Source organism: Bos indicus x Bos taurus, chromosome 5 (genome assembly GCF_003369695.1).
Source record: "Bos indicus x Bos taurus breed Angus x Brahman F1 hybrid chromosome 5, Bos_hybrid_MaternalHap_v2.0, whole genome shotgun sequence".
Taxonomy (NCBI): domain Eukaryota; kingdom Metazoa; phylum Chordata; class Mammalia; order Artiodactyla; family Bovidae; genus Bos; species Bos indicus x Bos taurus.
In genome coordinates, this window is record NC_040080.1 from 64,015,388 (window position 1) to 64,040,938 (window position 25,551).

The following is a 25,551-nucleotide window of genomic DNA, read 5'->3' on the forward strand; positions in this document are numbered from 1 at the left end:
ACTGCCTTTCCCTGAGTGGGCCTGGAGAAGGAAGTGGCAACCCACTCCAGTACTTTGGCCTGGAGAATTCCATGGACAGAGGAGCCTGGCAGGCTACAGTCCAGAGGGTTGCAAGGAGTTGGACACAACTGAGTGACTAACACTTTCCCCAAGTGGGAACGCCTTCATGTTTATGTTGTATGTGGACATGCGTTTTTTTACTATTATATTAAGAGTTATGTTATTATTTAATACCTATTAGGAAACTCCTCGTAGAGGGCAATGGCACCCCACTCCAGTACTCTTGCCTGGAAAATCCCATGGACAGAGGAGCCTGGTGGGCTGCAGTCCATGGGGTCGCTAAGAGTCGGACATGACTGAGCGACTTCACTTTCACTTTTCACTTTCATGCATTGGAGAAGGAAATGGCAACCCACTCCAGTGTTCTTGCCTGGAGAATCCCAGGGACGGGGGAGCCTGGTGGGCTGCCATCTATGGGGTCGCACAGAGTCGGACACGACTGAAGCAACTTAGCAGCAGCAGCAGCAGCAGGAAACTCCTACAGCTGGCAAGTCAAGTCTCTGATTTCATAGATTGTTTAGGATGCAGCAAGATAAGAAAAGTGAGCGGATGTAAAGAAATGGTAGATAAATGGTAGAGCAAGCTGTGCATAAACACTTCAAGCATTTTGGAAATGAGAGACCAAAGACTGAAGTTCTGGAAACAGCGGCCCTGAGAGGTCAGCAGTCCTGGCCTGCCCACCCTCCCACCTCACCTCTGACCACCCTCTGAAGGAACCTCAGGTCCTGTCCATCCCCCTGCAGGGCCGCCCCTGGGCAGGGCTAGAGGTCAAGTGTACCAACTGCCCCACCCACCGCAGCCCTGCGTGACCTTGGCTTCACTCCTCTGACCTTAGCTCTCAGGATGTTTCCACCGTAGAAAGAACAGGCATAGACCTCAGGACTGGGGCCCTGGGAGGATGTGTGTGCATGTTGAGAGGAGGTTCTGAGGTTGCCAACAGAGGCCTGAGGGAAATAAGATTTGCTGTAGTCACTTTATCTGGCGCTGTGTATGGGGGTATGCTCCAGAGGTGCCCTCGGAGGCCCTCAGGTTTCTCCCCGGTACCCTGCTGCACAGGGAAAGAGGAGGTTGGCCGGGAGGCCTAAAAAAGGCCTCCTAGGCTGCAGGCTGTGAGGTTGCGAAATGGGTCCCTAAGTCCAGCTGGCCAACTTCACTTTTCCCTCCCTCGCATGTGTGCGTGCATGCGTGTGTGTGTGTGTGTGTGTGTGTGTGTGTTTAAAATCACAACAGGAAATAGGCCAGTGATTTGTCTAGAGGAGGGGCAGAGAGAGAGAGTTGATCCTCTGAGTCTGATGAGCTGGCTTCCCGGCTGGCAAGGGAGCCACCCTCCCATGGAGCGGGTTACCCCCGACCCTCTCAGCCCCCACCCCAGCCTACAGAACACTTCCGTGTCACAGAGGAAAACCAGCCACCCACTTCTTTGGCCTTTCTCACCTGCTGGGTGTCAGAATATCGAGGGGCTCTCGCCAGCCCACTCATTGGCCTCAAGCTCCCCACATCCTGGTGCTTTTGCTTCCCGTTCCCTTTCCCAGTTTCCTCACATTTAATAGCCCTTTGCTCCTCTTCCTGGCCAGGCGGGGCCGGCCCTGCGTCTCACGGTGCAGTTCCAGCCCAGGGCTCTCCTCCCCCGCTGTCTCCTTGAAGCTGCCTCTCCACCCAGCCTGCTCCCAACAACCCCCTCCCTGTTTTCAAGCCAAAGGAAGTAACTTAAGCAAGAGAGATGCGTTTTAGAGCCCAGCAAGCATTTCTCAATAGTGGGAAGACCCTGGTTCTGTACTTTGAATCAGAGCTGCAGAGTCCGAGTGTCTCACCCCGGGACCCAGGACTGAGCCTGTGTGGGCCTGGGCCACACAGAGGAGGGCAGTGGGGCTGGAAGTACACGCGGGGCAGGGAGGGGGCCCAGTGGGTAGAGCTGACCCCACCTGGCTGATCCCCAGACCTGCTGGTAGAACAAGAAGAGCTGAAGTCAGGACCCAGCAGGAAACAGGAGTGTGCAGACACGCCGTTTAGCAAAGCTTCTGCCAGGCCCGCCCAGTGGTCTCCTCCCTACCTGCGAGGGCCCCAGACCCCCGAGCATCTCTCCCAGCCCCTGGGTGAGACACCAGAGTAGCTCTGACAAGGAGGAAGTTTGTCTGTCTTGGGCATCCTCAGGCCAGAAAAGAAGGATTCTGGAAGAAGCAGGGAAGGGAAAACTGATGTCCCAGCACTGGGACAACAGCATGAGCACTCAGTACTCACCAAATATTTGTTGAATGAATCAGTATGTGTGTGTCGGGCACCGGGCACAAAATGAAAAACGGTGCCCTGCCCTCATGATATTTGTCATCAGGTAAACAGGCTGTGGTAAGAGGAACTCCTGGGGCTTCTGAAGGCCTGCTACACAGAGATCTTCCTCCTGGGGGCCTGAACTGTCTTGATGAATAGTAGGCGTCAGCCCCAAACTGCCCACCTTTAGTCAGGAGGCCACATGGCTCTGGCTGAAGGCACAGATGGAAAAGGCAGGAAGGATGGGTTTGAGGAGAGAGAGGATCAGGGGATTGTATGAACAGCAGCTCCCATTAGTAGAGCGCTTATCATGTGCCAAACCCTGTGCTGAGTGCTGTTAATGGCATCATCCCATTTTCCAGATCAGCAGACTGAGACTCAGGGACATCAAATAACTTGCCCATAGTTCCACAGCTGGAAGGTGACAGAACCAGGATTCAAACCTGGGCTGGGTTGTCAGTGTTGAGGCTGGCTGGGCCCAGGGTACAGAAAGTGATGGGAGAGTTTCCTGGAACAAGGCCAAGAAGTCCGTGTGTTCCTCGGGATGTGGTTAAGGTGGAAGTGTGGTTTTCCTTCCTTGTCCAGGGACCTTGTACTCTATTTGCAATCTCCGGGCGTGTGGATGTGTTGGGGGATATTTCCCCCAAAGCATAGAGGCTCCCTTTCTTCCCCAGGATTACTTTAGGAAGAGTGTCTTAAATCCTGTGGCTGAAGCTAGGGTCTTCATGGGACTGAGGTGGGTGCTGTTGTTTCTGGAAAAGCAGCCACTGTTTAGGGAGATGCTTCTTGAATGATGTGAAGGATGGAGACGTTGAGAAAAGCTGGAGTTGTGGGGAGTGCAGAGTGCTGAGCACTGGGGCGGGGGCACAGGGAGGCCTGAGCATTCACACACACACCCCAGGTCTATTCTGGGGCCTGGAAGTGAAAGTCCTTTGCAACATCACCGACAGGCTGTGGTCTCTCCTCTGTCTCATCGCCCTCCCAGCTTACTAGCTGCCTCCTATACTCTGGCATCCCTGGCCCCTCAGCTCTCAGACCAGCCCCAGACTCCTCCCACCACCACACAGCATCCCTCTCCTAGGGTTTACCTGAGATTCTCCTGTCTTCAGGATTTGGGGTCTTTGGCCAGGGGCCTTCTGGAAGGTCTCTGAAGTGGATCAGTCCTGAGAAGGATGGCCCATGAGGGGATAGCTGCTCTCTGGGTGTGTGGGACCAGAATGTGAGGTCCTCTAGGCCAAAACCCAGGACTGCATTTGTCCCCTCCATACTGTGGAACAGGGGGACTCCACTTGTCCCCTCTGTGCCCCGGGACAGGGGGCAACAGTCCAGCACCACCTTCGGAGGGAAGGTGCCCATTTGAGCCCATCTCCTTATGCTTGGAGTGGGAAAAGTGGCCAAGCACGTGTGTATGTGTGTGCCTGTGAGTGTATGTAGTGTGGTGGGCAGAGGAGTTTGGACTTGAGAAGAAAGGAAAATAATGTGATGGAGAGGGGTTGGATAACAAAGGATTTTTACTTGCAACTAATAGTCTCCAGCTGCAAAAATACCAAAGCGGAGCCTAGGCCAGGCCGGGGATTCCTGTTCTTGCCAAGTCCTCACCGGCCTGCTGAGCAGGGCTTTGCCTGGCCTTTGGGAGGTAGAAGGGGGGACCAGCCAAGGGTGAATATCAGAGAGCGAGGACAATCCCTTCTGCCTTCTTTCCCGGAATTGGCAAGGAACCCAGGCCAGGAGGGAGGCTCGAAGGTCAGCACATCCTGGGTCTGGAGGAGAGGATGTGGAGCTCCATCCAAAACAGGGGCATCAGATCCCTTCAGGTTTCTTCCTCCTCCCCTCTTGCCAAGGGAAGGGCGCATGGGGGAGCAGTGACAGTGTATTGCCAGCCTGGAAGCTGGGCAGTGACTCAGGGAAGCCTCAGGAAGTTGGAGAGAAGAACGCAGCTGCACCAGCTGGTGCTGGGGAAACAGCTTCGAATGAGAAGGTCCATCTACGTGCCAACAGCCCCCAGACCCCCACTGTGCCCACCAAGTAAAGGGTGCACAGCCCTGTTTGCCTTTTAATCTGTTTGCCTTTCAGCCACATTGCTGGCTGCCTGGGACTGTGGCAGGTCCCCCACTCACCCCGACTTGGGACCTTGGTTTCCTCTGGATGCGGCCCAGCAGCCTTCATTTTCATCTGCTTTCTCTGGGATAACAGTGTGGGGTCATTTGCTCGCCTAACCCCTGCCCTGGCCTGGGACCCATGAGCTCCTTCTCTCTGCCTTTGTCAGGATGGGACAGTACTGGGGCGCAGAGGAGACAGTGTCTGGGTTTAGGGGCACCTGAGCACTCACGGGGTAACAGCTCATGCCTGTGACTTCTCCTTCCAGTTGTCTTGGGGTGGGGTGCAACAGGGGGGACCTGAAGAGGAAACTAGTTTGATGAGAATCTCAAATTGGCTCTTTCCCTTCCTCCCTCAGCTTAAGTCCTGTGACTGTGAGTCAGTGTCAGGTCCTGGCCAAGTTCCCTGGGAGCCACGTTCCTGTTCCCTTGGCCCCCCCAACCTCCATCCTCTGTTAAGAAACAGCCCCTGAATCCCTGTGGGGAAGGGGGAGGATTAGCAGAAAGCCTAGTCATTATACCTGTAGCTGTGCAAGAATTGAAGTCCTTACTGGGTTGATTGTCGCTAGTGGGAGTTTCCAGTAAAAAAAAAGTTTCAGCCAAAGGCAGATGGTCCAAAGATTCCTTTGCCTGTTGGGGAAACTGGTGGAAGTAGAATGCAAGGCAGGGGTCCAGGGAGTCACTGTCTTGGAGATGTCCCAGCTTGCTAGAGGCATTACCTCTGATAGTAGTAGTTGGAGGGGGCTGTGGATGGATGGGAGCCAGTGGGTCCTCCAGAGGAGTCCCACCACCCAGGACAGCAGGGGTCCCATCCCCAGACTTCCTGCATCCTGGACTTCCTGCCCACCCCTAAGTCTGAGGTCCTTTTGATGTAGACTGAGTGTGGGCACCTGGCCTGCACCCTTCTCCCACACTCCCACCCTTCTGAAGCTCCCCCTGTTTATGAGTCATGCCTCAGTTTACCTTCAGAGTCCTTTGGTGGTTCTCCTTCTCTGTGCTCTCTTCTCCAGCCCTATATCTTATTTCCCACTCCTTCCACCCTCCCTAGGACAGAGGAAATTGAGCAATAGGGAAGTAGAAGCGTTGGCCATGGAAATGAGAACAGGAAATCTGACCCATGTCACTGGTCCCAATCTTTTGCCACCGTGGACCTTCCTTTTTCCATCTCGTGGGCCCTGTATTTGAACATTCTCTTCTCTTAGATTGGATTTACTGATGGATGCCTGGCTTTTCCATTTTGAAAAGTCAGGAAACACGTATAGCTTCCGGTTGGTGCTCCTGGCTGGCGTGAGATAAGCCGACTCACCATACAGAGTTGATAAAAAGCAGAGATGTGTGATGTTTTATTAGCCTGAGTGCTCTTAATCCAAGAAAAAGCAAATTTTAAAAATTCTGGAGTGACCTCGTGGACCTGTCCTCACTGCCTTTCGGAAGTGCAGGAAGATGGGCCCGTTCAAGCAGGGGCTAGAGTTGGGAAACCTGTCAGTCAGCCAGCCAGCCACTGATTTCCTGCTGCCCATGTGTGCCACCCTGAGCTCGGCCTGGGAAGCAGGGCTGTGAAGGAGTATACTCAGAGACTTGTCTTTGGAGAGACGCGGTTGGTGAAGGATGGCCAACAACACCAGGCAAAATATGCCACTGCCGGTAGCTCCCGTAGGACCTCAGGGAGGAGAGACAGCCGTGGCCTGGGTGGTGAAGGAGGGCGCCCCAGAGGAGGTGGGCATGTCAGGGGAGGACCTCCCCCATAGCCCTTTCATTCCCACTCTCCAGATGTGGAGCAGATGGCCATCGACTGGCTGACCGGCAACTTCTACTTTGTGGATGACATTGATGACAGGATCTTTGTCTGCAACCGAAACGGGGACACGTGTGTCACTCTCCTAGACCTGGAGCTGTACAACCCCAAGGGCATTGCACTGGACCCTGCCATGGGGTGAGCGGGACAGGCAGGGGCAGAGGCAGAGGCCCTGGTAAAAGGGAGGGTGCCCAATGTTCAGACCCAGTATAACATGCTGTCTGCCCACAGGAAGGTGTTCTTCACTGACTACGGGCAGATCCCCAAAGTGGAGCGCTGTGACATGGACGGGCAGAACCGCACCAAGCTGGTTGACAGCAAGATTGTGTTTCCTCACGGCATCACGCTGGACCTTGTCAGCCGCCTTGTCTACTGGGCTGATGCCTACCTGGATTACATTGAGGTGGTGGACTACGAGGGCAAGGGCCGGCAGACCATCATCCAGGGCATCCTGGTGAGGAGGAAGTCTCAGCTTTGGGAACCTGTCTCTAGGCCTCCCGGGACGGGGAACAGTATGTGAGGGGTTGACACAAGCACAGAGGGAGAGGACAGGTCGTGACTTCCACTTGGATGGCCACAGTCATTTTAGAGAACACCTTTTTTACTTCCCTTTTCTTATTTGATCCCTACAGCAACCCCTGAAGAATGAGCTGGCAGGGTGATTCAGTTCCCCTTTGGTAGCTGAAGAATGTCAGGGTTCACAGGGGTTAAGTGATTTGCTTGAGGTCACACCGCTGGGAAATAGCATTTGAGCCTGGTCTAGAAGCCCTTCCAGCCCAAAGATGGCATCTCTGTTCTGGGGTAATTAGGGTGACCATCCATCCCGATTTGCCCAAGACTGTCCCAGTGTTGACTCTTGAAGTCCCCCGGGGTCAGTCTTGGACAAACGGGACAGAAGGTCACCTTAGATACATTATGCAGGTAATGGGGGCTGTTATCAGGCTTGCTTGGGGCCAGTCTGTCCTCTCAACCCTCCTGAAAGCTGGGAGCTAGAGGCGAGCTAAGAATGTTCTCTGTGGACAGAGGGTAGGATCCAACTTCCGGTCAGTGCAAAGTCACTCCATCAGTGGATATGTGCCTGATTCTGAGAGGGAGGGGTCTGGTTCCTTCCTCAAGGGGTTTGAGCCGAGGAGATAGAGTAAATCCACAGATCACCAGGCAGTAGATTACAGCCAGAAATGGAGTGTCGTCTCTGGTTAGAAGATTCCAGAAGCCCTTCAAAGAGATGCCCTGTGAAGGATGAGTGGGGTTTGACAAGCAAATCTCAAGAAAGGATAGTCCAGAGAAGATAGTCCAGGAGTAAAGCAAGGAGTTGGATAATGGGGGGATGAGTTAGGAATGCAAGTCACGGAGTCTGGATGCAAAGCTGACGGGTTCTCCAGCGGTGGAGGTAGGAATCTCTTCTCCTCTTGTGTTGATGGTTCCTGCCTGCCCATCGCAGATTGAGCACCTGTACGGCCTGACCGTGTTTGAGAATTATCTCTATGCCACCAACTCGGACAATGCCAACGCCCAGCAGAAGACGAGCGTGATCCGCGTGAACCGCTTCAACAGCACTGACTACCAGGTGGTCACCCGTGTGGACAAGGGCGGTGCCCTCCACATCTACCACCAGCGCCGTCAGCCCCGAGGTGAGTGGCACGCCGCAGCCCCTTCCGGGACCCTCCGGTGGGCACCCCTGATTCTCTTGTGTCATGACTGCTTCTCCGAGTCATCTACCCCAGAATGCCTCCCCGTGTCCGCCCCTCAGCCTCCGAATCCCACCCCGGGAGCCCCTTGCCCTCATTTCTGCTCAGGATGTCCATCACCCCTCCTGGTTCACTGGCTGGTCTCGAGTAGAAGCACCTGGCTGTGAGCAGCAGTGTGGCTCTGTCCCCTGACCACGAAAGTCCCCGCCTAAGTCTCAAGACTGGGTGGTGTGAGGGTAGAGGGATCCCAGTCCTGCAGCTTCCGAGTCCCTGGAGGGGACAGCAGATACAAAGACAGCAGTAGGAGGGAGTGTGATCAGACTTGAGGAAGCCTTCTCAGGGCCTGGCACGGGGACTTCGACGGATCCTGACCGGCTCTCCACCCTGCCCCAGTGAGGAGCCACGCCTGCGAGAACGACCAGTACGGGAAGCCAGGCGGATGCTCCGACATCTGCCTGCTGGCCAACAGCCACAAGGCGCGGACCTGCCGCTGTCGCTCCGGCTTCAGCCTGGGCAGTGACGGGAAGTCGTGCAAGAGTGAGTGCTGGGGAAGGGCTTGGGTGCCTGCTGGGATGAGACAGGAGGAGTCTGCCTCCCATAGCCCAGCTCCTTCCCTCTAAGATGCAGAAAGATGGAGGGACTTAACCAAGGTATTGTCGCTAGTGAGGGGCAGGCTGGGACTTGAACTCCCATCTGAGAGCAGGGCTTCTCCCACTATCCCATTCAGGCTCCCACTCAGAACACTGTCAACTGGCCTGTTTCAGCCCTTCATTTGTTCATCAAGTATCTAGTGAGCACGCACTGTGTCTGGCGTTGTCCTGGCAGCAAGGGTTCAGCAATGAACAAGATAGATGTCTCTGGCCTCGTGGAGCTTATAGTCTGGCAGAGGAGGTGTGCAAACACAAAAATGACTTCGGGTGGTGGTAGGTGTTAGGAAGAAAATAGAGCGGAGCATGGCGTTCATGATGACAGCCAAGGCTCCCGTTGAGACGGCCCTCAGGGAAGGCATCTCTGTGGAATTGAAATTAGAGTCCAACTCTCTGTGAAGTGAGGAAGTGGATCAAGTGAACCACGTACCTGGAGGAAGAGCGTTTGTGGCAGAGGGAATCTGCAGTGCCAGGGTTCAGAGGCCAGTGTAAGCTTGGAGTGCTGGGGAGCAACAAGGAGGCGATGGGGTGGGGGACCCACGTGAATGAGGGAGATGAGGACCCAGGTTGGATTGTGTTCTAACTGGGATGAGGAGCTCTGGGTGGCTTTATAAATTTGACTCACTTCTGTGAAAATGATCATGCTGACTGCTGGGGGGAGGATGGGCAGCAGGGAAGTAGCGGGAGACTATTTCTGCGGCGTAGGCAAGAAGTGATGTGGCTTAGACTGGGATGGCAGCAGAGGAAGTGGTCAAAAGGGATCAGATTCCAACCTATTTGGGCCACTAATTTCATTACTCAACAGTGGGTACTTACTGAAAACATGCTACTTGCTACTTTTGCTCCATTTCCCACCCCTGGAGTCCACAGGAAACCACCCCCCAGGGCGTTGTTCCCTGGGCCTTACAGGCTTTGTGTCTGTCCATGTAATTCAGATCCCCGTGCTGCCCCCACCCACTCACTGCAGGCGGAGCATCGGCTGCGTGGTGGTTGTGTGCACGTGTGTGTGTGTCTGTCTGTCTGACTTTGTGCCCCTCCTTGTGCCTGCCCTAGAGCCAGAACACGAGCTGTTCCTCGTGTATGGCAAGGGCCGGCCTGGCATCATCCGGGGCATGGACATGGGGGCCAAGGTTCCCGACGAGCATATGATCCCCATCGAGAACCTCATGAACCCCCGAGCCCTGGACTTCCACGCTGAGACCGGCTTCATCTACTTTGCCGACACCACCAGCTACCTCATTGGCCGCCAGAAGATCGATGGCACGGAGCGGGAGACCATCCTGAAGGACGGTAAGGGCCCCAGAGTGGGAGGTGGATAGTCGGGACTCCCGGGAGGTGGCACGCACCTGAGGAAGCAGGAAGCCATGTGGGGCCTGGGCATCTGTCTCCCCATGCCCTCCCTCCCAGCGTGGAGAATCCCCTGGTAACTGGCTGGCTGGGCTGGTTGGCATGGAGATGAGGGGATAGACAGATTGACCCCTGGGTGACCCCCTTCTTGGCTGAGCCGAAAAGAGGCAGGAGGATGGATGGGTAAGGCAGCGTCCTTGCCAGCCCTTGGGAAAACTCAGGGTCTTTCTGCCGTTGGCTCTGAGCCCTGTAGCTGCACGCAGTGCACAGCCAGCGAGAGGCCTGAGGCTCCGAATCAGAGCAGGCATACATGTGCACACACAGGGTCTGTGTAGCCGGACTTCACAGCCGCCGAGAGCTGCAGGCTTACATGCCCTGAGAAAATCGTGTTTTGTGAATGGAGTCCAGTTTTCCCTTTAAGCTGCCCCAGCAGGTCAACAGTGCGTTGTCTTCTGAATACCCACCTGCGTGGAGGCTCTGAGCTCCCTAGTGCTGCACCATGCCTGCCGGGTGTTCTGAACTCCCAAACCTGCCCTCCTGACCAATCCGTCTGACTGATACTGGTTACCACCCCTGGTCCTGCTCCCCATGCCCCACCTCGACTCAGAGAACCTCAGGAGTCAGCAATCATAAGACTTTGGGGAAACCAAAAGTAACTCCTCATCAGGAAAAGATTGGGGTTCCCTCTCCCAGGGAACTGCTATTTAAGCTGGAGATGAAGCATGGAGCTAAGTGAGAAATCACTTCCTAACTTATTTTGTTAGCTCAGGGTTTTTAGGCCTGGCATGTAGTGTTCCACTTGTACCCAGAGTCACATGTCTATTGTCCCAGCTGTCTACCCACCTCAGGCCGACATACCTTCCCGAGTGAGCCCGTGTATGCCACGGAGGTTTCCTCGCTGCCATGTGCAGTTTTGAGAGACTGCCTCAACACAGATGTTGTAGCACAAATGACCTCCCATCCCCTTCCTCTACCCTCCCATCTGCTTCCTCCATCTTCCTAGCCCAGCCCAGCCTCACCACCATCTAGGGCCAGGAGGCTCCCTGTGCTCCCCAGTAGCCAAGGGCTCCAAAGTGCAGGTATCCTAAGGACCAGAGGCAGTTTTGAGCCTCCTCTGACACTCCCCCTCTGCCCATCCCCTGCCCCGCCCCATTGTAGGCATCCACAATGTGGAAGGCGTGGCTGTGGACTGGATGGGGGACAATTTGTATTGGACGGATGATGGACCCAAGAAGACCATCAGCGTGGCCAGGCTGGAGAAAGCTGCTCAGACCCGCAAGACCTTAATCGAGGGCAAAATGACACACCCCAGGGCCATTGTGGTGGATCCGCTCAATGGGTGAGTCCTCCCAGGGCCTTGGGGCGAGGAGAGGGAGAGCCAGGGACTCAGAGCCTGAGTTCCATGGGCCTCAGGACTGGGGGGTAAGACGGAGAGTGGACGGGGGAGGGCAGCGAAAATTTGACCGAGAGGAAAAGGTGTCCTTACCTACAGGGCAGTGGGAGTGATACATAGGAATAGTCTGGTCCTGTCACTCCCAGCAGAGCCCTCCCCTGGCTCCCTGAGCCCTCATCAGCCTGAGCTCCTACAAGGTCTGCCTGCAGCTCCTTTGACCTCTGCACCTCATTTCCTGCATCTGGAAGTTCTGTTCCCACTGCCTGCTGTCTGTTCCTCAAACCAGCATCCAGCCCTTCCTCCCTCAGGGCTTTTTGCTCTTGGAGTTCCTCAGCCTGGGACTCCCAAGTATTTACACATGGGGCTGCTTCTCAGCGTTCACATCAGCTCAAGTGCTACTTCCTGGGAGAGGCCTTCCTCACCAGCTGCACTCTCAGTCTCCATGCTGTCCCCCTTCCTGGAGTCCCTCCTGACCTCTATTGCTTTCCAGTGTGTGACCCTCCTGGCTGACTTGTTTCTTGTCTGTGTCCTGGGTGGGACATGGGCTCCATGAGAGAGGGGTCTTGGCAGCCTTGGGCTCACCTCCAGTGCCAGAGCTGTGCCCAACTCAGTAGGCACTCAGCACCTACTTGTTGAATGGAGGAGTGAATGAATGAATGAATGAAATGTGTGGGCCAGGGATGAGCAGGGCAAGAGGACCCTGTGAGGGGCTCTGGGAGGGCCTGCCTGGCCTAGGATCACAGGGGAGGATGCTGATGGCAGGGGTGGCCCATGTGATGCTGACCAGTAACTGCCCACAGGTGGATGTACTGGACTGACTGGGAGGAGGACCCCAAGGACAGTCGGCGAGGGCGGCTAGAGAGGGCCTGGATGGACGGCTCACACCGAGACATCTTCGTCACCTCCAAGACAGTACTTTGGCCCAATGGGCTGAGCCTGGACATCCCAGCTGGGCGCCTCTACTGGGTGGATGCCTTCTATGACCGCATTGAAACCATCCTGCTCAATGGCACAGACCGGAAGGTGGGCAGGCGTGCAGCTGTGTGTAGGTGTTCATGTGTGCATTTCTGGACTGCGTGTGTGTGTGACCGAGGCTGGGTGTCTGAATGTGTGGGCATCCGTGTGAGTCCAGGCCTGAGTGCTGCATGTGTGTTCGCCTGTGAGCTTGTGGGTGTGTCCCTCTGTGCGCTTGTGTGCCTGTGTCTTGTGTTGTTTAAGGATTGCTTCTTCAGAGTATCTCTGTGACTATTCACGTGGCCTGCGGGCCTGACCGCCTGAGCATACACATCGTGTGCACCTCAGCCTGCTTGTGCATGTACACGCAGCACACGCTGGTGTGTGCCTACACTGAGTGCCTGTGTACAGGTGCCAGACACCTAGAGACGGTGTATTCGTATGCTCGTTCATTTGGGTGGTGCGTGCTTCATTCGTGAGTTCCGTGCACGTCTAGGTGTGTGGCCCAAGCTCTCACGGTATTTAAGGCCGTCTGCAATGTGGTCCTGACCATCTCTATGATTGTCTTTCTCCCTGCTTCCCACATCCCAGCACTGGGACAGCATCATTAGACGACTCATGAGCCCAGTACATGTCAAGGCCTGCCCCCTGTGCTGTTGCTCGTGCAGACCTTCTAGCCTCTGCCCAGCCCCTCCTCACCTGGCACACCTCTCAGGGGCCACCTCCGCTGGGATGCTGTCTCCAGATCCTTTGCCACCCTGATGACCCTGAGTTCCTTTCCTGAGACAGTGGCAGCTCCAGTGCAGGGACCATATCTTCTCCGTTTCTGAGTGCTACCTTAACAGATTCTGGCAAACGTGTGGAGGGTGAAGAAACGAATGGATGGATTCTGGCTCTCAGCCCACTGCTCTGTGTTTGCCTGTGCGTGCGCACATGCGCATATGTTGGAGGGGTATCAATGAATATGAATCAACAAAGGAGAGGAGTGTGGGCCAGCCCTCACCGTGTCTGCTGGGTTCAGGCTTTGGCACTTCACTGCGTGCAAAGCTCCCATCCTCGGGGGCTTCTGGGCTGATGGGGGAGACAAGCCCACACCCAGGCTGTGGACATATGAGTGTACAAAGCAGTGAACCCCTAAGCCTCCCTGAGGCACCCCCACTTGTCTCTCAGCTGCTGGGTAAACCCCTGTCTATTCCTAGATTGTGTACGAGGGTCCTGAGCTGAACCACGCCTTTGGCCTCTGTCACCACGGCAACTACCTCTTCTGGACTGAGTACCGGAGCGGCAGTGTCTACCGCTTGGAGCGGGGCACAGGAGGCGCAGCCCCCATCGTGACCCTTCTGCGCAGCGAGCGGCCCCCCATCTTTGAGATCCGCATGTATGATGCCCAGCAGCAGCAAGGTACCCCTGGAGCAGGACTGGGACAGGGGTGGGATCTGGATGGTGGGCAAGGCTTCTGTGGGTGGGGTGAAGGCACTCCCAGGGAGCCTAGGCTCTGACTTTTGAGGCTCTTGAGAAGAGAGGCCCCCACCCCAATTTGACCTTCCATGTTCCCCATCACCCCTCCTGTCCCATGCCTCCATCTCCTCATCTTCAACCCCTCCACATTCCCTCTTTCTGTCTTCTCCTTTTAATGCACCGCCTCCCTTGGCCTTTCGTCTCCCTGCTCTGGCCTTTCCTGACTCTGCCACAACCCATCTCCTGTCGTCCTGTTCGTCTCTCCTGCACCCGTGGCCCCTCCTTCACAGTGGGCACCAACAAATGCCGGGTGAACAACGGCGGCTGCAGCAGCCTGTGCCTGGCCACCCCTGGGAGCCGTCAGTGTGCCTGCGCTGAGGACCAGGTGTTGGACGCAGACGGTGTCACTTGTTTGGGTACGAGGTCCCAGCTGGGGTGGGAGGTGGGGGAGCAGACTCCAGCAGAAGGCCACAGTGTCTGGATGGGGATCGAAGATGAAGGAGGCAAAGAGGGCCCTGAGGGACGCAATAGAAGTTGAGGGATAGACTTTGCTGGCGGTCCAGTGGTTAAGACTGTGATTCCAATACAGGGGGCCTGGGTTCCATCCCTGGTTGGGGAACTAAGAGCCCAGACGCTGCGTGGTGCAGCCAAAAAAAAAAAAGTTGAAGGATGGAGTGAGTGAAGGCTCTGGGTGCTAGAGGGTTTTACGGTGACCAGGGTTTGGGGGTTTTGGGAGGGCATGAAGATTAAGGGAAACTTGAGTGGCGAGCAGGACAGCTCTGGAAAGGGAAAAACATTCTTAACTTCTTTTACATTTATTTCTCTATTATTCAAGTAATACAATAGTTCAAAATATTGGAAATTAGAGAGGGGGGAAAAAGCCCAGTTTCTCCAGCAAACCACCACTGTGCTGTTAGCATTGTGGTAAGTGAACATCATCCTTTTCCCCTTAGGTGGGTTTTTACATGGCTGGAAATCGTAGTGTATATAAATGTTTTCTGCCCCTTTTGGCTCATATATGCCACAAATTTTCTGTGTTATTATTGCATTGTTTTAAATAGCCCCATTTTTAGATAAAAGTGGGTCATGTTCATTGTAAAAACAAGCAAACGCTATAGAAATATACAGAGAAGTACAAATCACCCCAAATTCCACCACCCATAGTTTGTGCTGTTATCGTTCGGGGAGCACTCTCCGAATCTCTCTGCATTTGCTTTACTTAAACAGCGCTGCACCTGCTGTTTCCTGCGCTTGTCACTTGACAGGGTGTCATGAGTACATCAGCAGACTTTCTAATGGCCAAAGTGTGTTTCATTCAGTAAACATCCCATAATTTACTCAGCCATTTCTCTACTGTTGGATATTGCTTCCAGTTTTTTGTTATAATCACTGCCAGCATTTACTGAACACAAACTATGTACTAGGCATGGTTCTAAGCACTCCCCATGCAGTAACTGACTTACTCCTTAAAATATTCTTGTAAAGATTTTCTTTAACGTTTCTTTATTTGGCTGCGTTGGGTTTTAGTTGTGGACGTGGAATCTTAGTTGCGTCTTGCGAGATCTTTTGTTGCAGTGCAGACTCTAGCAGTGCAGGCTCAGTAGTGGTGATGCGTGGACTCCAGAGCACATGGGCTTCAGTAGTTGTGGCATTCAGGCTTTCTCTAGTTGTGGCTATGGGCTTCAAGGCACACGGGCTTAGTTACTCAATGGCACGTGGCACGTGGAATCCTAATTCCCTGACCAAGGATCGAACCCGCATCCCCTGCGTTGCAAGGCAGATTCTTAACCAGGGAAGCCCCGGGAAGGTATTTTTATTATCCCAATTTATAGATGAAGAAATTGAGGCCCAAAATGAGAGCAGGGGTTTGAACCCAGAAAGTCTGGCCCAGAGTCTGGTTATTAATCACCTGCTCTGCTATTTCTTATACCTTCATGTCTTCCCAGATTCAGGACAGTTTCCTTAGGTAGAATCCTAAGAAAGGAAAATGGGTCAGTGGGCCATAGCGTACAGCTAAGAGTGAGTGACTGAGGCCTGGTTCAGGGCAAGAGCATTGGTGGAAAGGAGCTTCAGAGCTGAGAGGCCACTGCAGTGAAAGAGTATCCACATGGTCATTGAAATCACCAAGAATTAAAGGGAGCGATTATGAGAAAGTGACTACGAAGCAGGAGCTGAGGACTCTAAGGATGCTGGGGCCCGTGGTGGTAGGAGCTTACATAGTTTTATAACATGAAAGTCAACACTGATTTTTGAGAGAGGAGAGAAGGCGAATGGTCTGGAAGCAGAGGTGAGGAACAAGGGGGACACATGCAGCCTCCAGACCCAGTGGTCCCTGGAACCCACAGGATTAGAGAGGGTAAGAGATGGGTCAGAAAGGCGTGAGCAGAGCTGTGGGATCCAGAGCCAGGAACTGACATGGGCGTTCCTGGGCTTCCAGAGCCCACCCTGTGAAAACACAGACAGAGGACACAGTGACTTTACTGCTGACAGCTGAAGGCAGATGGCGGCATGAGTGTTGGGGACAGGAGCTGGCAGGGCTGTTTTCACTCCTGCCTGTAGAATTGACACGTTTATGAGGGAAAAAGTCCAGGGACCAGGTCAGGGTCTGGGGGTCCCTGAAATGACTTCCAAGTTCATGGAGATGGCAGGGAGGGGCAAAGGTGGTCTGTTCGCTGGGATCAGAAGGCCGGGGAGTTGTAGATTCTCTTGGAAGCAGCCTTATTCTTCGACCACATTGCAGAGCTGGAAGCAGCTGAGCAGGCGTCACCTTGTGGCTTGACAAAGAGTTGCAGCTTCCATCCAGATCATATGTTCATGAAAAACTATGCCCTGGGAAATATTACTGTGTATATTATTTTAAAATCATGAAACAAGCAGAGGACAGGGGCTCAGCACCTGTCCGTGACCTGGGTCTGACTTTCCCCCTCACGTCCGGTGGTGCCCGCAGCGAACCCATCCTACGTGCCCCCACCCCAGTGCCAGCCTGGCGAGTTCGCCTGCTCCAACAGCCGCTGCATCCAGGAGCGCTGGAAGTGCGACGGGGACAATGACTGCCTGGACAACAGCGACGAGGCCCCCGCCCTCTGCCGTGAGTGCCTGCCGCGTGGCGGGACAGCGACCCTCGGGCTGCAGCTGGAGAGCTGAGTCACCTCCCTCTGGCTGACCCCTGACCCATCCCTCCCCAGATCAGCACACCTGCCCCTCGGACCGGTTCAAGTGTGAGAACAACCGTTGCATCCCCAACCGCTGGCTCTGTGACGGGGACAACGACTGTGGGAACAGTGAAGACGAGTCCAATGCTACTTGCTCAGGTGTGGGAGGGGGGTGACCACAGTGGCCCCCCTCTGTCACCAGGGCAGGGCAGAGGTGGGAGCCAGGCTTGGGGAGACAGAGGGGCCTCAGGAAGAGAAAGGAGCAGGGGGCACCCGGGGCAGAGGGGAGGGAGGACAGGGTTGGCTAGGAGGCCCCACTTGCAAGGAGGCAGAGCACAGCTCCAGGTGGGTGATGACAAGCAAGGTGGGTGGGTCTTCTCCTTGGAGGACACCAGCGACCCCTCAAGTGATGGGATCAAGTGTCCACTGTGAGATCACATGGGTGATTTTGAATGACGTCTCTAAGAGAAATGGCTTTGAGATCCTTGGGAAGACTTCCAGAGAGGCAGAGACTAATAGAAAAGAAAATGAAATGTAAAGCAAGGACTGGCCTATGAGCACTCACACCCTCGCCTGTCCCCAGCTCGCACCTGCCCACCCAACCAGTTCTCCTGTGCCAGTGGCCGCTGCATCCCCATCTCCTGGACATGTGACCTGGACGATGACTGCGGGGACCGCTCCGATGAGTCAGCCTCGTGTGGTGAGTGAGACGGAGGACAGCCGGGCTGGCACAGGGAGGGAGGGTCCACCAGAACGGGCCCTGGGGCAGGGGTGCTGGAGAGATCCCGCAGCTTAGTACCTGGGTAGCGTTGTCACTTAATCTCCATAGACCCCGGTGAGTTTCATCTGCAAGTGAAAGTCATTCAGTCGTGTCTGACTCTTGCGACCACATGGACTGTAGCCCACCAGGCTCCTCTGTCCATGGGATTTTCCAGGCAAGAATACTGGAGTGGGTTGCCATTCCCTTCTCCAAGGGATCTTTCTGACCCAGGGATCCAACCCGGGTCTCCTGTATTGCAGGTGGATTATTTACCATCTGAGCTACTAGGGAAGCCTCTGCAAAATGGGGCTAATGACGGCACCTGCACCCCAGCATTGATGTGGGGGATCAGTGAGATCATGCATGGAAAGCACTCAGCACATGGCTTGTGTTTGGAAACTAGTTGCTTGAAGGAAGGATGCTTAGAAATGGATACATGTGTATGTCTGGCTGAATCCCTTTGCTGTCCACCTGAAACTATCACAACATTTTTAATTGGCTATATTCCAATATAAAATAAAAAGTTAAAAAAAGAAAAAAAGGATGCTTAGTGGGGGTAGGCGTGAATGGGCAGTTTCAGGCCGAGGCCCCTCTACTTAGCCTTCCCTCCCCCACCTAGCTGGGCAGGGGACTGTGGGTTATGGTGGGGACCCTGCACCCACCTGCTTGTGCTGTGATGCTGTATAATCTTACGGACCCTACTCAGCTAGTCTTTCTCTCTGACAGCCTATCCCACCTGCTTCCCCCTGACTCAGTTTACCTGCAACAATGGCAGATGCATCAACATCAACTGGAGATGTGACAATGGTAAGAGCTTGTCTCCCTTCACCTTCCCTGATTCCTGGGAAAGCTAGAATCTGTAGCCAGGTCCTGGGTGGGAGGTGAGGGGTTTTAGAATCAAGCCAGGGCCTCCCTCCAGGTCACTCTTGCCCCACTGGGTTGTCTGGAAGAAATAAGGATGAGCTAGAAACATTGTAAGGGAGCCAAGATGACCAAGGGGAGACCCCGCCCACTGCCTGTCCGCGCTGTTCCTCTCTGGGTAGAGCTGCCCATCCCCTGGCAGAGGCTCAGGGGGCAGGAGGAGATGAGCAGGAATGGCCAGAGGGGCAGAGCAAGGAGGGCCCGTGCCCAGCTCCCTTCTCCCTACAAACCCCATCTTCTGGGGTCCTCGGTGCCCCCTCCAGGCTCCGGCTCCAGACTCGGGAGCCTACCTGGCGGTCAGCCCTGGACCAGGTGACGTCAGCCACGGGGGCCGGTGGACTGTTGTGTGTGTGCTGTCTCCGGGATCTGGTCCTGTCTGGTGTGCTGTCGTGATGTGTCGCAGCAGGGGCTCGAGCCCTAGCTAACGTGTGTGAGGATGTACTGGGTCAGCGCCACGTTGCCCCTCATCTTTGCCGTGTCTCGTGTGCCAATGGTTGCCTTGGCGGTTTCTGTGTTTCAGAGAAGGATTGTGGGGACGGCTCTGATGAAAAGACCTGTCCTGAGCCTGCCGGTCAGTGCATAGAAGCACATGCACCATCACCCTAGAGCCCCAGCTGGCCTTGGGCCACCTCCCAGGACCCCCATGCAGCTCCCTTCCCCAGAGCTCCTAGGATGTGGAGGAAAAGCAGAGAGAAGTGAGAGAGGAGACCACAGAGGGAGAAAGGAAACAGTGGAGGGGAAAGCAGAGAGGGCAGAAGGAGCTCTCCCAGGAGAGGAGATGACAGAGAGGTGGGGACAGGGAGACCAAGACGTGGCAGGAGGAGAGTGTCCGAGACGCAAAGGCAGCTGGGAAAGAGGCAGGAGCACAGCCCAAGGGGACAGCTAAACCCACCTTCTCCAGCATCCTGAAAATGTGGAGAGAAGTCTGGTGGCCCTGCCCACCAGGCCTAGACTGCAGGACACTGGCTCAGTCACCCTCACATGCCTTCAGGGGCCTTCCCAGCTGCAGGCAGTGCCCCTCACCCACACTTCCGCCCGGTGATGCCCACACTCAGGGGCTCAGGGCCAGGCCTCGCTAACCCTATCCCCCCAGCAGAGCCCTCACCTATACTCCGCCCACCTCTGTCCTTCCCTAACCAGAGAAATCCCTTTCCTTTCCCCCAGGCAAGCAGACCCCTGTTCCCACCCACTGCCAAAAGGGGAAAGGAATGCATCCTGTCCCCACCCCCAGTCTTGCAGACTGAGGGAAGGGCCCTCCGGGAGCTCGCCCTACCTCTCCCTGCCCCCCACCACGTGGGCCATGGTGCATGCTGCAGTCTATGCAGTTTCTGTGTCTTTTCTGTTTTTTATTTTCTTGGTGGGGAGGTTGGGGTGGGTCGAGGTTGGGAATGGGGAGGAGGGAGCGGGGACCCCATGCTGGGGTCACAGAGAAAGTCACGTGCTGACCCTCTGCTCGCCTCTTCCCTTCTTGCCACCCCCCTCCCCAGACAATGACTGTGGGGACAACAGCGATGAGGCGGGCTGCAGCCACTCCTGCTCTAGCACCCAGTTCAAGTGCAACAGCGGGCGCTGCATCCCTGAGCACTGGACCTGCGACGGGGACAACGACTGCGGGGACTACAGCGACGAGACACATGCCAACTGCACCAACCAGGGTGGGCGCCTGGGGACCAGCGGGGTGGGGGCCAGACCGTCCACCCTCCATCCATCCTTCCCACCGCGTGCCACCGCCATCTGGGAACCAGAGATAACCCTGAAGCAGCTCTTATCCTTCAGGAGTTTCCAGTCGTGTGGGAGAGGAAAGCTGTGGACAAATCAATGTCACACACTGTTAAGATCTCAAGCTTTGCAGTCAGGTGGCCTTGGGTTTGAGCTCCAGCTCTGCAACTTACTATCTGGGTGGCCTTGAGCAAGTTACTTAATCTCTGTGGGCCCCTGTGAGTTTCATCTGCAAAGTGGGGATAATAATAGCACAGGGCATTATTGTGTTGACGTGGAGGTTCCGTGAAATCATGCACGGAAAGCACACAGCCTGTGTTCAGTCACTGGTAGCGTGAGATAGGGATGCCCACAGGGCTGGGGAGGACGAGCACAGTGGGCACCAAAGGAGAGAGGAGTCGGCTCTGTGGGGTCCCCAGTGCCCAGGCCTCCAGGACCTATGGGGTTAATTGAAGGACTGGGGTTAATGGAAGGCACAGACCTTCTCAAGGGATGTTGGTTTTTCAGCCCTGGCCCATTGTTGCCATGGAATAATGCAGCCCCCAGATTGCCCTGGCTTCAGGAGGGCAGATTTTGCGTGAAATCTACCCATTTAAAAAATATATATATATTTATGGCTGCACTGGGTCTTCGTTGCTGTGCTCAGACTTTGTCTCTTTGCAGAGAGCAGGGGCTACTCTCCAGCTGTGGTGCACAGGCTTCTCACTGCAGTGGCTTCTCTTGTGGAACACAGGCTCAGTGATTGTGGCACACAGGTTTAGTTGCTCCGCGGCCTGGGAGATCTTCCTAGACCAGGGTTCAAACCCATGTCCTCTGAATTGGCAGGCGGATTCTTATCCACTGTGCCACCAGGGAAACCTGAAATTATCCATTTTAACACACTGGTATGCTAGTTTCCTAAGGCTGCTATAACCAAGCACCACAAACTAAGTGACTTAAACAACAGAAATCGAATGTCTCACAGCCTGGAGGCTGGAAGTCCAAGACCAAAATGTCAACAGAGTTGGTTCCTTCCTAGGGTCAGGAGAGAGAATCTATTCCAGGCCTCTCTCCTAGCTTCTGGTATTTGCTGGCAATCTTTGGTGTTCCTTGGCTCGTACAAGCTTCATCCCAGTCTCTGCCTTCATCTTGACATGGCAAACCCAATGAGTGCGTGTTGGTCTCTATGTCATATTTCCTCTTTATATAAGTATGCAGTCACAGTGGATCATCCTAATCTTAAGTTGATCATCTGCAAAAAAAAAAAGACCTATTTCCAAATAAGGTCCTATTCACAGGTGCTATGAGTTAAGATTTCAGCGTCTTTTTAGGGAACACAAGTCAAGCTGTAACAACTGGCAATTTGTTTGAAAAGTTTTAAAAATATGGCAGACCAAAGTCTCTCTCCAGGCTTCATCTGGCCCCTTCGCTAGCACCCTGTAACCTCTGCCTGGTAGAGTTAAGGTGCACACAGTGGGAACAGTACTGAGCACCGAGTGTGCACTGTGCGTCCAGCACTGAGAGGCAGGATGGGGAGGGTCACCCGAGGCCCGGGAAGCAGTGACTGTGTCTCAAGGGGTGTCTGACAAGGGCCGCTGAGTGGGACAGGTCACAGTGCCTTGGGACTCTGAGAACCCCTGGAGGCCCGAGGTGTGGCAAGATGGGGAAGCTCTTTGCCCCTCACCAGCTGGGCAGACTTGGATGGGTTGCTTCCCCCGAGACTTGGCGTCTTCCTTTGTGTCCTCCTCTGTGAAGTGAGGGGAGATACGTGCGGGCCTGGCCCATGGGAGCAGGGGTGTCGTGTCACAATTATTAACTGTCTGTGAGCTGGAATGGTCGAGGACCGTTTCAGAGGAGGTGGGGTTTGAACTGGGCCCCAGTGAGGGCTTAGGCTATGGACAAGAGGGAGGGTCTTCAGATGGGGGTGGTGGGAACAGCCTGGAGAAGCCAGCAGTACAACTTAGAAGGCGAAACTGAGCACTCCTTCCAGGGTCATTGGGCTGTGGGGCGGGGGCCTCAGACTGGAGGGGACAGCAGGCAACGAGGCAGCACCCGGAGGGTGCAGATTACAGCCGCAGGTCAGGCACTGGTGACCTGCGAAGGGTCTCAGAGCTGGAAGGCGTTGAGATGTAGGAAATGCTTTCAGAGGACAATCCTGGAAGGACATTAGGTTGGGAAGAGGCTCCGGGGGAGAGACCCTGAGGGAGGAAGATGAGCTGGGAGGCTGGTGCTGAAGTCCAGGGAGGAGATGCGCACGTGGACCGTGTACATGGCGGAGCGTGAGTGCGAGGCGAGGCTGTGCACAGTCACTCGTGCCTCCCATTACTGCTTCCGCTCCTTCCCCGGCATCCTGAGTCACAGCACAGCCGCCAGATCACATCCTACACATCAGATCACTCCCCAGCCCTGCCCTCAAGCCTGCCCTGGCCCCCTGCACACTTCGAATCTGTGCTGAGCCCTGCTTCATGGCCGGCAGGGTTCCCCCAACCTCTCTGACCTGCATTCCTGCCACTCATCTCCTCCATCACCTGCTCCAGCCGCGCGGCTTTAAATACACCCTGGGCATTTTCTGAGTACGCCCCGAGTGGTCCTGTTTCAGAGGCTTGTGCTAGCTGTTCCCCTTCCTGGGATGCACGGTTAATCTCACGGCTCCCGTCATTCAGGTCTCTGCTCAAACATCTCCTGCATAGGGGCCCTTCCTGACTCTTTATCTCAAGTAGCATCCCATGCTCCCTAGCGTTGACCCGGCTTAGTCTGCATAGCCTTCCTTGATCACCACCTGTAGTTCCATTCTGGATTTCTGTGTCGCGTCTTCACTGCTTCTCTTCCCTGCTAGAACTTCAGCTCCACGGGGGTGAGGCCGCTGTCTTATTCATGCTGGCTCCTGGGACAGTGGCTAGCACACAATAGGTGCTCAGTAAGTGTTTGTGAAGTGAACGAGTGCAGCAGAGGCTAGGCTAAGGTGGGGGGCATTTGAGCTTTGACCTAGCAAATTGCTTATCCAGCCGAGCTCACATGTGTGAAATAAGGAGGTGAAACAAGAGGATTTCTAAGCCCTGGAAGGAGTCACGGCCCTGACTCGGAGTTAGCACTTGCAGGGAGAGTCAGTGGGACTCAGAGATCTCTCCAGCCGGCCTCAGCTCATAGCCCCGGGCCAGGTATGGCAGGAGGGGTTTGGAAAGGTAGAGATGGGATGGCTGATCCGGAGCTCTCCACCTGTCCCCCTGCAGCCACAAGGCCTCCTGGCGGCTGCCACAATGATGAGTTCCAGTGCCGGCTGGATGGCCTGTGCATCCCCCTGCGGTGGCGCTGCGACGGGGACACTGACTGCATGGACTCCAGTGACGAAAAGAGCTGTGAGGGAGTGACCCACGTCTGTGATCCCAACGTCAAGTTTGGCTGCAAAGACTCTGGTAAAAAGAAGGACTGAAGAGCAACTGCACAGACAGGAGACGATACTGAGAGCAGGGCAAGGGCAAGGGCAAGGGGGACACCGTGAGGCAAATGGCTGTACAGAAAAAAGCTTGTGCCAGATGCATGGGGGCGGTATGAAGGGGCCAGAGCCTGCAGTTAGGGCCCTGGGAACCAAAACCCTCTCCAGTCCTGAATGTCAGCACCTCCTGCAGATTCCTGCCTTCTTTGTTGTCCATGTGAATTTGACAGAAAAAGCCTCAAGGTTCCTAGTGGACCCCAAAGTATTATAGTTATGGCCTGATTAGAGAAGCCCACCGGGTCGGGGAAGAGGGCTCAGAGAGCCCTACTGGCCAGGCCTGGCCCCTGATGCTGTACCCCTTCCGCAGCTCGGTGCATCAGCAAAGCATGGGTGTGTGATGGCGATAGCGACTGTGAGGATAACTCGGACGAGGAGAACTGTGAGTCCCTGGCCTGCAGGCCGCCCTCGCACCCCTGTGCCAACAACACCTCGGTCTGCCTGCCGCCCGACAAGCTGTGTGATGGCAACGACGACTGTGGAGATGGCTCAGATGAGGGAGAGCTCTGTGGTGAGTCCTGGGCCCAGGAAAGACAAATGGGCAAGGAAGCTAGATGAGGCTGGGCCAGGCCGGGGCCGTGCAACAGGACAAGCTCTGTGGGGAGGGGGTCTCAGGCTAGAAAGGGCAGATCTGGCTGCTGGGTGAGCAGTCCTCAGAGCCATTACTAAGAAACCCATTTCCAAGAGGCTGTGCTCAGTGTTCCCACTGTTACAGCATTTAACCCATAAAGCAGCCCTGTGAGACACATACAATTCCCCCATCTTATCCATGAGAAAACTGAGGCTCAGAGAGGTTGAAGAGCTGGCCCAAAGTCACACAGCCCATGAAGTACAGTGGAGACAGTGCAGTGCAGCCCCTCCCTGCAGGCCCAGCCCCCCTCCCTCAGCCAGCTTTCAGGATGAAGGCACCAGGGTTGAGGCTTGATGTGGTCAGAAGGGCAGGCACCCCGTCCTGCTGAGTGAGTGAGAAGGTTGGGGGAGGAGGCTGTCGAGGGTCAGGGAGGGCCGCCTAGTGTGACTCCAGGATGAGGAGCAGAGCCCCTTATCTCCTCTGAGCCCGGCTGGCCCAGCATCGGGTTCCTCAGAGGAGAGAAGCGGGAGATAAGGACCAGCCCTGAGAACCACTGACGGGTCATCAGTCAGGGCAGACACGTCCTGGGGTGTGTCCGAGGACCCGGAGCAGGACATTCCCTACCACACCCCACCCCCAAATCACACCCACATCAGAAGAGAGAGAGGAAAGTCCCCCCACACCCCCCACCCCAGAGAGAGTCAAAAGGCTGGGGCCCCCACCATGGCTCAAGAAGAGGCTGGGAAATAGATATCAGAAAGACAAGAGCATGATAGAGGGGTGCTCCTGGAGAGAGGAGATGACCACCCACGCAGTGGGTGCAGGGATCCGAACCCTGGTCCCAAGGGTGCCTGGGAAGCAAGGGGACAGAGGAATGGAAAGGACCTGCCTCCTTCTGGATCCTGACCCTGATCCTGTCCCCTGCTCCCCGCCCCCCACCCCAGACCAATGCTCTTTGAACAACGGTGGCTGCAGCCACAACTGCTCCGTGGCACCTGGTGAAGGCATCGTGTGCTCATGCCCTCTGGGCATGGAGCTGGGGCCTGACAACCACACCTGCCAGATCCAGAGCTACTGCGCCAAGCATCTCAAGTGCAGCCAGAAATGCGACCAGAACAAGTTCAGCGTGAAGTGCTCCTGCTATGAGGGCTGGGTGCTGGAGCCCGACGGCGAGAGCTGCCGCAGCCTGGGTGAGAGGCGGTCGGGACCGAGGCGGAGGAACTGGGCCGGGGGGTGGCGGGGTGGGCGGGAGTGCG

At 55.4% G+C, this 25,551-nt stretch overlaps 1 protein-coding gene across 2 annotated transcripts in view; it reads left to right on the plus strand.

Annotated features, from left to right (window-relative positions):
- Window positions 1-25,551, plus strand: part of LRP1 (LDL receptor related protein 1) — an 80,902-nt gene that overhangs the window by 19,338 nt on the left and 36,013 nt on the right. For both annotated transcript variants that reach the window (XM_027542300.1, XM_027542301.1), the window contains exons 7-23: window positions 6,192-6,354; window positions 6,448-6,670; window positions 7,658-7,847; window positions 8,298-8,441; window positions 9,605-9,841; window positions 11,057-11,237; window positions 12,092-12,314; window positions 13,445-13,646; window positions 13,994-14,119; window positions 16,651-16,791; window positions 16,889-17,014; window positions 17,439-17,555; window positions 18,342-18,422; window positions 20,024-20,191; window positions 23,465-23,647; window positions 24,035-24,235; window positions 25,240-25,485. In XM_027542300.1, the coding sequence (XP_027398101.1) occupies window positions 6,192-6,354; window positions 6,448-6,670; window positions 7,658-7,847; window positions 8,298-8,441; window positions 9,605-9,841; window positions 11,057-11,237; window positions 12,092-12,314; window positions 13,445-13,646; window positions 13,994-14,119; window positions 16,651-16,791; window positions 16,889-17,014; window positions 17,439-17,555; window positions 18,342-18,422; window positions 20,024-20,191; window positions 23,465-23,647; window positions 24,035-24,235; window positions 25,240-25,485 (2,952 nt within the window). The remainder of the gene's footprint in view (window positions 1-6,191; window positions 6,355-6,447; window positions 6,671-7,657; window positions 7,848-8,297; window positions 8,442-9,604; window positions 9,842-11,056; window positions 11,238-12,091; window positions 12,315-13,444; window positions 13,647-13,993; window positions 14,120-16,650; window positions 16,792-16,888; window positions 17,015-17,438; window positions 17,556-18,341; window positions 18,423-20,023; window positions 20,192-23,464; window positions 23,648-24,034; window positions 24,236-25,239; window positions 25,486-25,551) is intronic.